The 17,665-nt window shown below is 36.7% G+C and overlaps 1 protein-coding gene across 11 annotated transcripts in view; it reads right to left on the bottom strand.

Moving 5' to 3' along the window:
* LOC140861017 (uncharacterized) overlaps positions 1 to 11,642 on the bottom strand; it is a 65,095-nt gene extending 53,453 nt beyond the window's left edge. For 9 of the 11 annotated variants that reach the window (XR_012143710.1, XR_012143709.1, XR_012143711.1 and 6 more), the window contains exons 1-7: positions 11,540 to 11,642; positions 11,288 to 11,337; positions 11,140 to 11,206; positions 10,879 to 10,928; positions 10,736 to 10,802; positions 10,485 to 10,528; positions 10,341 to 10,407 (exon numbers count right to left, since the gene is read on the bottom strand). Coding sequence is in view for 8 of the 11 variants with exons in the window: in XM_073264018.1 (XP_073120119.1) it covers positions 10,341 to 10,407; positions 10,485 to 10,528; positions 10,736 to 10,802; positions 10,879 to 10,928; positions 11,140 to 11,206; positions 11,288 to 11,326 (334 nt within the window). In the remaining 3 variants the exon portion in view is untranslated. The remainder of the gene's footprint in view (positions 1 to 10,340; positions 10,408 to 10,484; positions 10,529 to 10,735; positions 10,803 to 10,878; positions 10,929 to 11,139; positions 11,207 to 11,287; positions 11,338 to 11,539) is intronic. The other 2 variants (XM_073264020.1, XM_073264025.1) reach the window with 2 other exon arrangements.
* Positions 11,643 to 17,665: the final 6,023 nt, after the last annotated feature.

Raw genomic sequence — 17,665 nt, 5'->3', positions numbered from 1 at the left:
TAGTTCTGCTCATGAATCTTCAACTGTCTCGACGCATACGCAATAACCTTACCACACTGCATAAGCACTGCGCCTAAACCAAGTTTAGACGCGTCGGTGTAAACCACTAACTCCTCATGTGGTACTGTCATCGCTAACACTGGTGCTGTAGTGAGTGCTTCCTTCAGCTGATCGAAGCTCCTCTGACAGTCTGAACTCCATATAAACTTCGCATTCTTCTTGGTCAAGGAAGTCAAGGGTACTGCAATAGAGGAAAAACCCTTGATGAACTTCCTGTAGTATCCGGCCAAACCCAAGAAACTGCGAATCTCTGAAGCATTCTTCGGAATGCCCCAATTCTGCACTGCCTCCACCTTAGACTGATCGACTGCAACTCCATCTCTCGAAATAATGTGACCAAGAAATGCCACCTGCTCAAGCCAAAACTCGCACTTGCTGAACTTGGCATACAACCGATGCTCCCTCAAAGTCTGCAATGCGGTCTGAAGGTGCTGTCTATGCTCCTCGATGCTCCTAGAATAGATCAAAATATCATCAATAAAGACTATGATGAACTGATCCAGATATGGCTGAAAGACTCGGTTCATGAGATCCATAAAAACCGCTGGAGCATTGGTCAACCCAAATGGCATCACCAAGAACTCGTAATGCCCATATCGTGTCCGGAAAGCAGTCTTGGACACATCTGCATCCCTAACACGCAACTGATGGTAACCAGATCGCAGATCGATCTTGGAGAACACTGAAGCTCCCTGCAACTGGTCAAACAAGTCCTCTATCCTCGGCAGTGGATACTTGTTCTTCACTGTGACTCTGTTAAGCTCTCGGTAATCGATGCACAGTCTCATACTGCCATCCTTCTTCTTCACAAACAACACCGGAGCTCCCCAAGGAGAAAAGCTAGGTCGAACAAAGCCTTTCTCTAACAACTCCTGAATCTGCTCCTTCAACTCTTTCATCTCGGTAGGAGCAAGCCTGTACGGTGCCTTAGAGATAGGCACGGTGTCTGGCACTAAGTCAATACTGAACTCCACCTCTCTCACTGGTGGAATTCCTGCAACATCCTCCGGAAAGACATCCGGAAAGTCACGAACCACCTCTAACTCTGATAATGATCTGCTAGATGGCTCTGAAGTCGTGACGATACTCGCTAGAAACCCCTGACAACCCCGTCTCAACAACTTCCTCGCCTGAATATAGGATATCACCTGAGGAATATCACTGCTCTGAGATGCATGAAAAGTGAACGGGTCGCCCCCTGTAGGTCTCACTGACACTGATCTCCGACGAAAATCAATCGAAGCTCCATTGACTGTCAACCAGTCCATACCCAAAATAAGATCAAAACCACTCAACGGCAAGACTACTACATCTGCTCGAATGGAGTGTCCCTGCAGCTCTAACTCCAGTCCTCGAATAACCTTCGAGGTAGACATAATCTGCCCTGACGGCATAGTAACATCATACCCACTGTCACTACTCTCAGGTGTGATGCCTACTCGCCTGATAAACTCCAGGGAGATAAACGAATGCGTAGCCCCTGAATCTAGCAACGCAAACGTGGAGTTGCCTCCAACTAGAATTCTCCCTGCACGCAGAAAATTCCCAACAGTTTCATACCACTTCTAATTTTTTTTTTTTTTTTTTTTTTCCCAAACGAGTCACTACAAGTTCTTAATTCTAATCACAAGTAAAACATGCTTCCTATTCTAACATGCTGTTAAATGTCCCAAATAACAAGAACTTCAAATTAAATACTAAATCTTTAACCAAAGGAGAATTTATTAAAATACTAGGGATAGGATGTACCGGTGATCAAGGAGGTGTCTGGATCGACCTCCTCAGCCTGCATCACGAACACCCTACCAGCGGTGTTCTTCTTCCTGGGGCAGTTAGCAATCTGATGCCCCGGCTCTCTGCAGTGGAAGCAAACTCCTGCTCCCAATAGGCAAGGTCCCGAATGCATCTTCTGGCACTTCGGGCAAGTGGGATGAGCTATGGCATTAGGGGCCCCGCCCCTCTGCTGCTGCGGCCTCTGCTGCTGTGGTCTCTGCTGCTGATTCGGGCCCTTAGCCGGCCCTGTATACTGCTTCTTCGCAGGTGGCTGCGAAGATGGTCGCTGATATCCTGTCTGTACAAACTGCCTCTTGCCCTGCTGCTCTCTCTGGATCGCTCTCCGACCCTCCTCAGAACGCAAGGCCCTGCTGACTGCAGACTCATATGTAAACACGTCTGCCATGCGCACGTCATGCCTGATCTCAGCCTTCAGGCCCTCAACAAACTGTCGCAGCTTCTCCTGCGGACTATCAGCAATCATGGGCACAAAACGACAGCCCCTCTCAAACTGGCTTATGTACTCCACCACAGATCTGTCCCCCTGACGGAGACTCATGAACTCTCGGATCATGCGACTGCGCACATCCTCAGTGAAATATTTGGCGTAGAAGATACGCCTGAACTCAGCCCATGTCAGAGTAGGTAGATGGACTCCTCGTACTGCACCCTCCCACCATGAGGCTGCATCGCCTCGCATCATGTATGTAGCACAGCTCACCCTGTCGGCGTCTGTGATCCCCATATAGTCAAAGATGGACTCCAAAGATCGAATCCATCCCTCAGCCACCAACGGATCGGTGGTCCCCAAAAACTCCTTAGGCCCCTTCTTCTGGAACCTCTCGGCGACGTCCTCCTCGTGGGACAGTCTGGGACGGGCTGCCTGCTGCTCCAGCAAGGCAGTAATACCCGCCATCATCGTGGCACTGGCCTGCTCCAGTGCTGTCATGGGGTGCTGCTGAGGTGGCGGTGGAGGTGGAGGTGGATGTGGAGGTCTCCCACGTCGATTCACCTGTCTGGGAGGCATTCTGCACCACCACATATTTATTTACGTAAATCGCCATGCATAACTAAGTGTTTTAAAATTAATGCTAACTTAAATTCTAGAAATTAAATCATGCTATAAACATTTAAAACTTACAGACCGGTAGCGTGGATTTCTGAGCTCGCATAGCAGTGAGGACCCCTCCGAGGACCGTGCTTTGATACCAACTGAAACGACCCTAACTCTATAATAAATAAATATGCGGAAATTTTTTTTTTTTTATACTTACTAAATAAAATATGTACATATATGCCCATACATATATGCACAGAATAAAAATATTTAAAATGAATAAACAAATAAATACTTAAATAAAAATGCATTCTTAAAAATATAATAAATATCTGAGTCAAACATTAATTAAAAATATACTGCATAAGTAAATAAAAGTTTGCATGCACTGAAAATATTAAATAAATATTCTAGACCCTCAATCACTGAAAATAATAAAAATGTATCATGCTGACAAAAACAATAACATGCATAGCGACTCAGAATATTTCACGGTCACGGGGCCACTGCATGCATGCTCATACGTCCTCGCCTCCGGTGGGTACAATGTCATCCTCAACGTACTCACCTGCACCATACCAGTGTAGTGAGCCTAGAGGCCCAACATGCTAACATAACAAGGGTTTAAAATAATTTAAACCAATTTAATACTAATACATACATATACATGAATGAGCATGCTTAAAAAATTACATAACATAACTTACTTAAATAAACATATTACATAACATAATACATAACATTATTGAGCAATTTATTTTCTAACATAGCATGGTTGTATCCGTAGTGTAACCTTAAATCATACATTAAATACTGATCAGCGTGGAAACCTACGTACGTGGCCGGTGACGAATCACCTCTTAAATTGGCAGTAAACTGCCCTTCAATCATATGGGGACGAATCCCCCTTAAATTGTCACACTACTTCAACTTCCAACATAAAATATTTTTATTGCTCAACTTAAACATTAAATTATGCATAAAATATTATTTCATGAATGCATGTACTTGAATAAAATGTGTGTCCATCATATATATTTAATTTAATTTCTTATTAACATATAAATATTAAAATAACTTGAATGCATAAAAATAATTAAATATATAATCAGGACACATGCAAATTTTCTCATGGATGGTCCTGGACTGCTGGCCCTACACACAAGCCCATTAACTTAAATCTGGTCCATTAACATACTTAAGCCCAATATCTTAAACTTTAAGCCCAAATAATTATTCTAAGCCCAATTAAATTAATAAAGCCCATTAAAATACACTAAGCCCAATAACAACTTAAACTGGCCCAATGGGCCCAAAAACCCATAGACTGGCCCAATAACTTTTATGGGCTCAAAAACCCATAAAATTAATGGACTAACTTAATTAAAATTTTAAAATTTCAAATAAAATTATTTGGGAGTCCAAATAATTTTATTTCAATTTATTTGACTCAAAAACACATAATTTCGTAAAATACTTTAAAAATAAAATACTCGAGCCCGGCCCACCAAACTCGGACCCGGACTCACTAACCCGACCCACTACCTAACCGACCCGACCCGGACCACCCAGACCCCCAACCTAGCCCAACCCGATCTCCCCTCTCCCATAGTCTCTCGGCCGTGAGCAGCAGGCCCTCTTGGCCTGCTGCCGGCCGGCTCCGGCCGCCCCTGGCCGGAGCGCCGCCGCCCGGACGTAGCCCACGTCCGGGCGGACCAAACCCAGTCAGGCCCGAACCCCCATGCACCCTGAACCGCCAAGGCCGAGCCTCCTTCCTGCCAACCCTAAACCTGCACCTGTCTCGGCCGAGCTGCTATATTGGCTTCCCTGGGCTCGTTTGGCTCGAGCCATTCGAGCCACTCGAGTCCAGGCCGTCCCCCACCCTCCTAGGACCTTGACCAACAGACCTACCATCCATAGTTAACCCCAAAAACGTGGTCATGAACAAGAGGAACAAGGAACAAAGCACATACCTACAATACCATTATCGTTTTCTGAAAATCTTTAAAATTTTGATGCATAACACTACACACACGTAAACTAACTGAGATGGTACGAAAATTTTAAGAAGGAATCATGCCTTTCACCGTAGATGACGAGAAGCACGAACGTGGGACGGTTCCGGGACGACGGAATGATGACTCGGCTTGAAAACCACACGAATTGAGGCTATGGAGTCCTTGGAGAATGCTATCTGATGAAGAATATGGAGAATGGAGGGGAGGTAGGCGGCTGATGCTAGGAGAATGGCGTAGGGTTTGGGGATTATTTTAGGTAGATAAGGGTTTAATAATTAAAATAGGAAGATAATAACATAATTAAAATAATCCCAACTTTAAAAATAATAATACTAACATAAATATTATAAAATCTCGAAATAATAATTTTAGGGAATTTTAAAGATAATAAAAAGTCAATATTTTGGCTTAATTTGAATAAAAATGGACTCCTAAAATTAAATAAAATTAAATACTTAAAATTTTGAGATAATAGGACTCAAAATAATATTTTAAGGCTCTAAAAAGGCTCATAAAATAATTTGGCTAAAAAGTTGTCATCTCGTCTGTCCACGGTCCCGTCTATGCGATCAAATAATAAAAATACTAAAAATCATAAAAATCACTAATTATGGGTTAAATGCTTAAAAATAAATTAAATCATGCATAAATAATTCACATAATTATTTAACCCATAAATCATAAATTTAAATAATTAAATATCCTAATTATGCAGGCGGATTTACGTAATTAAAAATACCGGGTGTTACAGATTGACTAGATTAAATACAACCGCGTTTGTTTGTGTTGTCTAGATTAATCAGTTTCACTTATTTGAATGCTACCTTAGATTTAAATCTAAATCGCTGGTATCTGGTTTGATTTATTGGTAAGGGTTAATCTATAACGCTGATGTCTAATTAACTAAAATTAAGGTGGAACATGAATTAAATTTTCAATTGTGAATATTCAATTTGAATTAATTATTTTTAGATAATTAATGATCGAATGAATAATTTCAAGAGTGTAGTCGACCGATGTCAAGACTTGTTAATTTATTAATTTCTCATATTTTTAATCTTACATGATATTTGATAGAAATTCATTTTTAATTGATTTTAATTATTATTAGATAAATTCAAAACTCAAAATACCCTCTTATTTATTTTTAGTATTTTTAAAGAACACAATTAAATTTCACTTTTCTCGTGGAAACAATTCCTACTCTCACTACTACATATAGCGCTACCAAATTTTGGCGCCGTTGCCGGGAACGATGTTAAATTTATTTTGATCTAGTTATTTTGTTTAATCTCATTTTATTGTCTTTTCTTTGTTTCTAATACTCTCCCGTCGTTCATTCTTTCTGGTGACTCTTCTGAAAAAGAATTTTCATACAACCCGGAGATAAAAAAGTACTTTGCATAGGCGTAGGAGAGAAGCTCGAAGAAGACTAGAAAATACTGAGGAAGAGATGGCTGCCAACGCAAATCTGAGTCTGAGACAATTGAGCACTCCTGATTTAAACCAACAACATTTATGCATTACTTTTCCCACTTTAAAAAATAATGCTACATTTGAGTTAAAATCCGGATTAATTCATTTATTGCCTTATTTTCATGGTCTCGTGAGTCCTCACCCACGAGACCATGAAGTAACTTTTTTTGGAAAAATACTTACCAGCTTCAAGAGCAGCAAACATTAGAAAGAAGATCTATGACATTAAGCAGAATATGGTAGTCTCTACATGAATATTGGGAACGATTCAAAAAACTTTGTGCTAGCTGTCCACAACACCAAATAAGTAAAAACATGTTAATTCAATATTGCTATGAAGGTTTGTTACCTCTCTCATGACAGGAGCATGGTAGATGCGGTCAGTGGAGGAGTTTTTAAAATTCCATGAAACAATGAAAATGGGATTCACAAATCCAAATCCTACCAAATTCCACCAAATCCATGCTTCCAAACGGACTGTAAATCTTATCACCAAACGTAAATTTGCAACATCAGAACCAGTCATAAATCCACACAGCGCCAGAAACTTAGAAACATCAAACAGATACAATATATTGCGGCACCCAATTACTTCAAAGTCAAACCTAATCTCGCATGATAACGTTGAATTTGAAACATAACATGATCGTGATAATAATCAGCTCCTAAATCTTATCACCAAAACCACGTAAATTTGCAACATCATAACCAGCCATAAATCCCACATTCAAACCGCAAGAAACATCAAAAAGCCACGGTTGACATCCACAAAACGAACCGCAGAGTCACCTCCAGGATCTTTTTCAATCCTTGCACACTTGCTGCACAAAGCATAGACTCCAAAAAATTATAAATATATATATCTCAAACTTACCAACCTAAAGCATAAACAAAACGTTTCAGATTGTCAGAATCCAATCAATCCCATAGCATAGTAAAAGATACAATAGATGTCTGCGAAATAAGCCAACCTTTAAGCTAGGCATCACAGACATTTTCAACAAGATCACTAGGAGTCGCAATGTGATTAGGTTCCTGAAAGGCATGAGCATGAAAGAAAATCAACTTCCAAGTTCATTCCACCAACAAAAAGGGAAAAAAAATGATACATGGTTTAGTCTTTCATGATGCAATTATAATCTTCCACCTAATAAAAATTTACTCCAAATCATTGCTTTGATTTTTGTTTCAAGCTTGGTAGAAACTCCGCTCATGCTCGAGTGTTGCCTCTCCCTAGTATCACACAACGTCAACACACAACTCAAATAATCTTCAAGTATTTACTTGAAAACAACCTGCCACAAGCATTCCTCGCCATTATATGTCAATATTTAGAACTGTCGCAGACCAGCGTGAATCAGATCACTGCTTTGCCTTCTATTTAATTTTCCCTATCTCTGTTCATAGCTATGTAGCATGAGTACTATGAAAAAAAAAAATTTGGAGCATCGGGCACAGGTACGGGTACGACACGCGAATATGCGTGTCGGATACGGCAAAACCCGTGTCGTTGACTTTTTCCAAGTTTGACCAGGTGGGTACGGCTTGGGTACGGCCCGGGTACGTTTCTCAATACGGTTTGGTCAAAAAGCAAAAAAATGAAAGTTTTAAGGGAGAAAAGTGGGAAACTTATGAGGAATTTTTAATAAATATATATGTTAATATCAATTGGGCTTAAAAAAGCCCTAAATCTTCTATTCTCTCTTCAATCGTTCCTCTTTCCCACTTACTGCTTCTCGTCGTCTATCATCACCAACCCACTGCGTGAAGCTTTCCGCTCGCCGCCGCCGGACGCAGTCCTCCACTCTCCAGTTTCTGCCTTTCTGGTAAGTTTGATATTCTCTTTTCTTCTTAATTTTTGTTCAGATTTTTTTCTTTTGGTAATGCAGTTTGTATTTTCTTAATTCTTGTTCTTAAATATGTTGACTACTACGCAATTGTCATGCTAAAATCAAAATACAATTTTTACAATAGACAAGTCACAAGACAGTAGGCAGTAGCCAGTAGGAATGTTATGTAGATTGTTGGAAACTATGATTATCGATATATTTATGTTATTTTCAGGATAGTTCAATAATTTGCAATGGAAATTATTCAAAATGAGGGTGGACAAGAAGATGTTGATGATATCCAAGGTGGAAAAGACAGTGTTGGTGATGAGACCGATGTGGATGTTTGATTTCTTTTACTTATTTAAGATGTATTTGATGTTTTATATTTATTATGTTTTCTTTTTTGTTTGTAATGGATATTATGATTGATGAATTATGATTTTCTATCTTTAATAGGATTTTTAACTTTTAATACTGAATTTATATAGATATATATAATATTATATTTTTTAATCATAGCCGTATCCTAGCCGTATCGTGTCCTTATTTTCAAAATTTCCCGTATTGACGTACCCGTATCGTATCCGATACGATACCCGTATCCATGCAACATAGGTTCATAGAGATATATCATATATTCACATAGGTATCATCCATTAAAACTACAGCTAAACACCCATGGTTTGTAAGAAAATAAAAAAAGAAGAGAAAAAGGAACCGGAAAATCCATCTTTCATGGACTTGAGGATTTTAATTAATTTTAATTTGGTTCTGATCTGCAAACCTAGCACCTATACTGAAAATGGAGTGTTCAGGACTGTCAACAAAGATCTTTCGTTCACCACCTCCATCAACAAAACACATACCATTGAACACTCAGATAAACAAGGAACAAGGATAGTAAGAACGCAAATAACAGGGTAATAAAATTGATTGGGTTAAAATGGGGACGGTACCTTGATCTCACAAAGAAGTACAGTGTCGGTCAATGCATTAACAACACCTCGAAAAAGACGGCACTCATCAGTTTCAGCATTCTTTGCCGTGAATGTCATGCAAAAATAAACTCTACCGTTGAGCTTGACAACCTTATCGAGATTGAAATTCTGTTGCTGCAACCAACCCAAAAACATGCAAAACAAAATCAGTATGTCTATTCAATAACAAAAACTATTAATAATATCAAACAATTTGTCTAACTTCTTTCCGATTGTAGACATTTAAGGCTAGTTTTGCCGCATTCCTGACGACTAACTCTTCATCAACATCAAACCTTGTCACACATTCAAGGAATGTTGGCCAATAAACTCCTGATGGTATATGTATATCTTCATCGCACTTCTGTCAAAAAATTCAAACAAAGTTTAATTTTCGAAGGTCATGCCCAAACATGATGTGTGCACATTCGATTTAATATTTGAGTGTCAAACCCAACTAACGGATCTAACAACAATACAGTAAGAACTTTGCAGCAGACACTTCTTTCCCCCAGATCTGAAAACACATTAGATCCGGACGACAAAATCATATGGAATAGAAAGCAAGGAACACCATACCTCACGAAGGTACGTCGGCGAGTATTGATACATTGGATCAACCCCTGCAAAAGTAGGATCTCATTCAATTAAATCCACTTCCATTGTTTTTCCCAAGAAAGCAATTTGTGTTTTATATTATGCCTTCTTTGAATAAATTTGGCGGGAATTTCGAATAACTCCTATCTAAATTCAAAACAGAACAAAATCAAACATGTATAGCCAATTCTTACTTGGTTTCTGTGGCAGACTCTTCTTTACCCACATCTGATCCTGGACCATAGAGGAAAAAAATATCAGATACGGAAGATCAAATCACATGGAATAAGAAGGAAGGACAGCGTACCCCGCGCTTCATCTCCACGAATCGCTTTGGATTCATTGGATTAAGCCCTGCAAAAGTAGGATCCTATTCAATTGAAACCACTTCCATTGATCCCTCACATTTTATATGAACACAATATTTTTCCCAATAAATCAATTTGTGTTTTATATTCTACCCTTTTGGAATAAACTTGGCCGGAATTTCGAATAACTTCTATCTAAATTCAAAACAGAACAAAATCAAACATGTATCGCCGTTTCTTACCTGTTTCATTGACCGGATAGATGGTCGGTTCCTGCGGCAGACTCTTCTTTCCCCAAAAAATCTGCTTCTGGACCGTAGAGGAGAAAAATGAGATCCGGATGATCGAATCACATGGAATAGGAATAGGAAACAAGGACTGCGTACCTCACGCATGATCTCAGGCATGAATGGATTCATTGGATTAAGCCCTGCAAAAGTAGGATCCCATTCAATTGAATCCACTTCCATTGATCCCTCACATTTTATACGAACACAAAATCCAATATTTTTCCAAAGAAATCAATTCGTGTGTTATATTCTACCCTTTTTTAATAAACTTGGCCGAAATTTCGAATAACTACTATCTAAATTCAAATTGAATTTATAACAAAATCAAACATGTAGCCGTTTCTTACCTGTCTCATTGACCGGATAGATGGTCGGTTCCTGCGGCAGACTTTTCTTTCCCCAAAAAATCTGCTTCTGGACCGTAGAGGAAAAATGAGATCCGGATGATCGAATCACATGGAATAGCGAATAGGAAGCAAGGACAGTGTACCTCACGCATGATTTCAGTCTCAGGCATGAATGGATTCATTGGATTAAGCCCTGCAAAAGTAGGATCCCATTCAATTGAATCCACTTCCATTGATCGCTCACATTTTATATGAACACAAAATCCAATATTCTTACAAAGAAATCAATTTGTGTTTTATATTTATTCTATCCATTTTGAATAAACTTGGCCAGAATTTCAAAGAACTCCTATCTAAAGTCAAATTGAATTTATAACAAAATCAACATGTATCGCCGTTCTTACCTGTTTCATTGACAGGATAGATGGTCGGTTCCTGCGGCAGACTCTTCTTTCCCCCAAAAATCTGCTTCTGGACCGTAGAGGAAAAAAAAAAAGAGATCCGGGTGATCGAATCACATGGAACAGCGAATAGGAAGCAAGGACAGCGTACCTCACACATGATCTCAGACTCAGGCATGAATGGATTCATTGGATTAAGCCCTGCAAAAGTAGGATCCATTCAATTGAATCCACTTCCATTGATCCCTCACATTTTGTATGAACACAAAATTCAATATTTTTCCCAAAAAATCAATTTGTGTTTTATATTCTACACTTTTTGAATAAACTTGGCCGGAATTTCGAATAGCTCCTATCTAAATTCAAAACAGAACAAAATCAAACATGTATCGCCGATTCTTACCTGGTTTGCTGACCTGCTGGATGATCGATTCGGTCGAGGGGGTGAGTACGATTGCGCCCTAATCCTTTGCCAATAATTTAAGAGTTTCTGTTCTCTAGGGTAGTACTATGAAAAAAAAAAACTTGTGACTGTTTGGACCTAACCGAAACCGAAATTCTCCGAAAAGTCAAACCGAAAATGGAATTGAATTGGGCGGTTCGGTTCTTAACCAAAATTATTTCGGGGATGAGTACGATTGCACCCTAATCTTTGCCAATAATTTAAGAGTTCCGTTCTCTCGTAATCGTTAGAGCACTTGGGATCGAGATCTTATAAAATTTAGGTGGGCCGGATTGAGAGATATGAGCTGAAAAAGGTATCGGCTCGTATTTCTATACTTTACTAAATAATAATTAATTAATTAAAATTAAAATTAAAACTAGAATAAATATAAATCCGCGTGCATAGAATTTTAGCTTAATTAATTATTTTCAAATTTAAATTATTGATTATCTTTGTTTTACTATAATATATAAAATCAGGTTCTTATTTATTATGTTTACTATAGAATCAGATTCTTATTGATTATGTTTGTTTACTATAATTATACGAATCGTTGTCGATTTCAGAGTTCTATTATTTCGTTAAAGGAAGAGTCTATGCTCCTTCGAGAAATATCTTTTTTAAAATTTTGTTTCGTAATTTTATGTTAAAAAAATTAGAATTTAAAATCAAATATTTTAATATTAAAAAAATTGAAAAAAATAATTGTACAATGAAACTATTTGCAAAATTAAATATTGTGCTATGCAAAAATAGTAAATTTATTATTTACCATCAACTTGTAATATGATTTGTTCAACTTCAAAACTTTAAAATCGGATTTTCAATATTCAAAATCCAAATAACGTTTTTTTTTTATTTTTATGTTTTCGCAAGAGACATGTTTTTTGTAAACCACTTATAAGTTTTAAATTTTATCATATAAAATAAAATTTCATATTTTATTTACAACTAAAATTAAAATAAGGGTAAATTAGCATTCAGTCCCTAAACTCAAACACAAATTTATTCTCAATCTCTTGTCAGAAAAATATAGTTTAAACTTTCTAGGCCCACATAATTATTTCGGATGAAATTCGGTACAAAACGTTAAAAATATGGTACGAATACATGATATTCGAGTACTAATTGTTCAAGATCGAGTATAAAAAATAATATTTTTGAGTATAAAACCTGAACATATTTATTAATATGAACTTGCAATATATGTTTGAATACTCAAAAATCATAGAAAGTCGGCACAAAACATTGAAAATATGATACGAATACATGATATTCACGCACTAATTATTTAAGATCGAGTATAAAAAAAATAAGATTTTGATTATAAAACCTGAACATCTTTATTAATATTAATTTGCAACATATGTTTGAATACTCAAAAATCATAAATTTGTACCAGATCTAACACATTTGGTACTAAAAAATCATATATTAATATCATATTTTCAATGTTTTCTACTGATTTCCATCCAAATAAAATAAATATGTCATTAATATCAATATTTTTTTAATACTAAAAAATAATATATTTGCACTTGATCTAACACATTTGATACTCAAATATCATATATTAGTACCAAGATGACAATATGTCATTAATATCAATATTTGTTTACATATTTGAGTACTCAAAAATCTTACATTTGTACTACATTTGAAATAGTTGATACTCAAATATCATGTATTCGTACCATAAAAAATTTATGTGGGCCCATGGAGTTTAAATTATATTTTTTCTGACAAGGGACTGAGAATAAATTTGTGTTTAGGTTTAGGGACTGAGATGTAATTTACAGTTAAAATAACGTCAAATTTTATAAGAATAATAGGTTTAGAACTTAGAATGAAGAGTAAATAATAAATATTAAAAACAATAGTAAATAATAAATAAAAACAAAGCTAAAATAAAATAAGAAAAGAATTTTTAAATAAAAGGAAGAGCCAAGAGGAACCGAAAAAATAATTGGGGAGTAAAGAAAGAAACAAAAAACAAAAAATATATATAAGTTACCCTATAGTTTATTTGGCACTCTATTTTGTCGTATTCGTACTTATCTGTCGTTTTTATTCTTAGTTTTGAGTATAAATAGTAGCATTTTCTTTGTTTGCAGGTTTGATTGAAATTTGAGAATGCTTGAATATTATAGAATAAGTCAAACATTCCAATGCGACGTTGAAACTTGGCCCGAAAGACAAGGAAAAATCATGAGAAGCCAAGAAAATTGAAAAAGTTTAATGCACGGACCCTGTGCAATTTTTGGAAGAGGGTACGTAAACCTCGAAGAAAGAAATATTGAGAGCAGTTTAATACACGAACCCATGTCCAGATTTATGTTCGGACCATGCACGGACACTAGAGGTGTGAAAATGAGTTAGGCCCGTCGGGTTAGCCCGCCCCATCCTACAAAATTGGTGGGTTGAGTTGGAAATTTCCCAACCCGCCTAAAAGGTGGGCCGGCCCGAACCGCCTCACCTAATGGTGAGTTGCGGGTTGGCCCGCAAAAACCCACCAATTTCCACGTGAATCCGCTGGGTTGGCCCGCCCCGTCACCTAAAATAAGTGGATTGAGTTGGTATTTTCCCAGCCCGCCTAAAAAATGGGCCAGCCCGCCCCGTTGGCCCGTTTTGACATCTCTAACGGCCACCCTTACAGAAGGTGTCCAAGGTCCATGCATGTCGTAGATGAAACGACCCTTATTACTACTGAAATTTATATATATATATATATATATATATATATATATATATATATATTGTATTCTATTTACTTATTTTAAAATATTGATACTACATATACACCCATACATATATGTAATTAAACTTAAAATAATTTTCTATAACATATAATACATAATATATACATTATTTATACTTAAAAATAATTAAAAATACATGCATACAAACTTCATAACATGAATACGTAAAAATCATAATCCGACATAAAATTACATGCATACGTTAAAATCCCAAAACCATACAAATTAATAATAATAAATAATTTTCATGTGCGGAATAAAAATAATATTATATCAAAATCCCATAAAAATCAATGAATCATAAGCGTGCGACGGTTACGGATATGCTAGCTGCACGGGATTCTCAGACGTTCTCACCACCAGTAGGGACCACATCATCATCAACAAAATCATGATCACCTGCACCATTTAAATCTAATGAGTCTAGAGGCTCAGCATGTCCTATCCAATAATAACAACATGAAACCACATGCAAGCACATATCATATAAAATGTCATGAATATAACTTATATTAGGGATGACAATTTTCTCCGAACCCGATGGAGAATCCGATACCCGACCCGAATGGAGGAGGGTATGGAGGTGTTTTTTGGACCCGATTAAATTAATGGGTAAATGTGTATGTGGATCTCGTATATGGGTATGGAGGCGGATATAGTGATATCCTACTCATACCCGACCCGATACCCGATTAAATATAATATAAATATAAATTATATTTATTTAAATATTAATATATATTAAATAAATGTTGATTTAATTTTTTTTTTTGTTATATAATGTTAGTTGGATTTAATAGTAAAAATTATTAATATAAATCTAATGCTATTATGTAGGATAATAATGTCGAGATAAATTATTTACAATATTTTGTTATTTTTTATAATTCTTAGGTTATTATGTTATTGATTTCTTTTATCTTTCATTTTTTTTCTTATTTTTCTCTTATAAATTTGATATAAAATCTGATAAATAAGCATATTTTTATCAAAATAATTCAAATTTGAACAAATGTATTTGTATGGGGTAGATAGATAAATGGGGGATGGGTAGTGTATGGATATCCAATACTCCGACGAGTATGGGGATGATGATGAAATTGAATACCCGACGGGTATGGGTATGGGGATGAATTTAATAAATGGGTATGGGGATGGATACGTGATATCCTACCCATACCCGACCCATTGTCATTCCTAGCTTATACATGCATGATCTTTAAACATTAACATTCTGCTAAATCATCAACATTATCATCATATATCATCATTCTTAATACAAATCATAATATGGTATGTCATAAATTCTTGAAACATTATAGGTTGTATCCATGATGGTGGCCTTAAACATTAACGACTGATCAATCATAAAAACCAACATACGTGTGGAGGTGGAATCTCTACTTCTTTACTGTCACTTCAACAGCTCTTACCGTTGGATCCATAAACTCATTATAACATTAACAAGAAGGTCACCGGGCCCAGATATTCTGGCCTCCAACCACATCACTTGCCACATTCACTTCAAATTCCTAAAAAATTATTTTCTTTACATGCCCTCAAACTTTACGTTAAATTACCTGAATGATGCATGAACTTAAATGTCATCATTATTTCGTCATTCATGAAAATTTTCCCGCAAATATATATTTAATTAATTTTAATAAAATTCATACGTATATATATATATATATATATATATATATATATATATATATACATATATATAAAAATAAATGCATGAATTAAATATATATTTACGGACCATATATTTTCCATTGACTCGTTTGAACTACTGACCTCTTGACTTAAGCCCATAAATTTTTAGACTGACCCAATAATATCTTAACCCATCATAAAAAAGTTATGTTCGAGTATTGCTTAGTGATAGCAATGGTTGAAGCAGTTTGCGGAGATGCGATTAAATAGTTGTTCCATGTTGATAGTGGACAACAATTTTTGGGGCGGTTAGCTGAGTATTTGCTTGGGCAGTTCCAGCGGTCTTCTCGAGAATTGTCCTTGGGCTGAAATCCGACAAGTGATTTTGTATTTCAGTGGGCATTAGCAGTGTAGCATCAGTCACTGGTCATGAGGTGAGACACCATCTGAAACCTATTTTTAGGTTCTAGCGGGATTGTAGTCACTGATCTATCAGTGTGTTTTGATGCGCTGTGCCATTGAGATGAATAGAATCAATTTTGGATCGAATTGGAGGTTAAAGTAGTTGTCGCAAGTATTGTGGACTTCGTATGGGATCAAGGTGAACCAGTTTTGTTCATCCCAGTGAACAAGTCTAGTTGTCAGGATTGACGTTATCCACGTTAGGGTAAACAGTAATTATCTCGAGTGACGAGATGAATGCAATCATTCGATACAGACTAATCTTGCCGCAAATGGTGTTAGTTCATATAATTGTTCGGCGTAATAAAAGTGTATTTCCGAGACGTCGACCTGAGAATTTCTTAAGATAGAGAATTGTGTACAACGACATTTTCGCACTATGTTTTGGGTTGTCAAAGAGATGGTCATTTATTCATTTAGTTGGTATTCTTTTGAGAGGTAGTCAGCATCGAATGGACATGAGTACGAAAGGTACATATGCTGATGATGAGGGTTTACAAGACTTGTTGATATCTACAGCAGAATGATTAGTGGAATTCACTTGGAATAATATCGCAGGTATCGAGATTCAGATCAATATTGATCGTAGTTAGTTTGATAATTTCACAAATTGTAATCCTATCACTAGCGATGTAATTCGAGGTTGCCAGATGCAGAGGGTGGTGGACATTGTTGTTATCACTTTGCGAATAAGTGACAGAGTTTTGGTCATCTCTCTTTACAAAGACTATTAGGTTTAGGAGCTAAGCCTTTGTCCTCAGTAATGGTAGATTAGCTCAAAGGTGCGCTCTGAGAGAGGTTCTCTAATAATTGACACTAAGATTAGAGTCGCGGATGTTTGGTTAGCGTTTGCGGTAACATCGGGGATGCGATGTCCGTATTAGACCAGTTGTGATACACTACGCTTGTATCTTATCTTCTCGTCCGATGTGGATTGATGTTAGCAAAAAAAAAATAGTGGATGTCAAGTTAAGGTCTTGACAGGAAATTTCATCGCTAAGATTCGCAGTCAGCTTTACTGTTTCAGTTAAAGTTAGTGTGTTGGAAAGTAGTCAGGAGACTACAACAATCTCGTGATATTCGGTTTAGATATCCGAGGGATTGTGTTAATAGCAAGTTAGTAGTTATTACTACTCAGGCAGCGATTGAGATCGTATAATTTAGTTAAACAGTGGGTTCTTGATAAAACTCCATGGTGATCTGA

Source organism: Henckelia pumila, chromosome 4 (assembly GCF_033568475.1).
Source record: "Henckelia pumila isolate YLH828 chromosome 4, ASM3356847v2, whole genome shotgun sequence".
NCBI classification, from domain to species: Eukaryota; Viridiplantae; Streptophyta; class Magnoliopsida; order Lamiales; family Gesneriaceae; genus Henckelia; species Henckelia pumila.
Note: the sequence above shows the minus strand (reverse complement) of the source record. Positions and strands in the feature narration are given on the sequence as shown.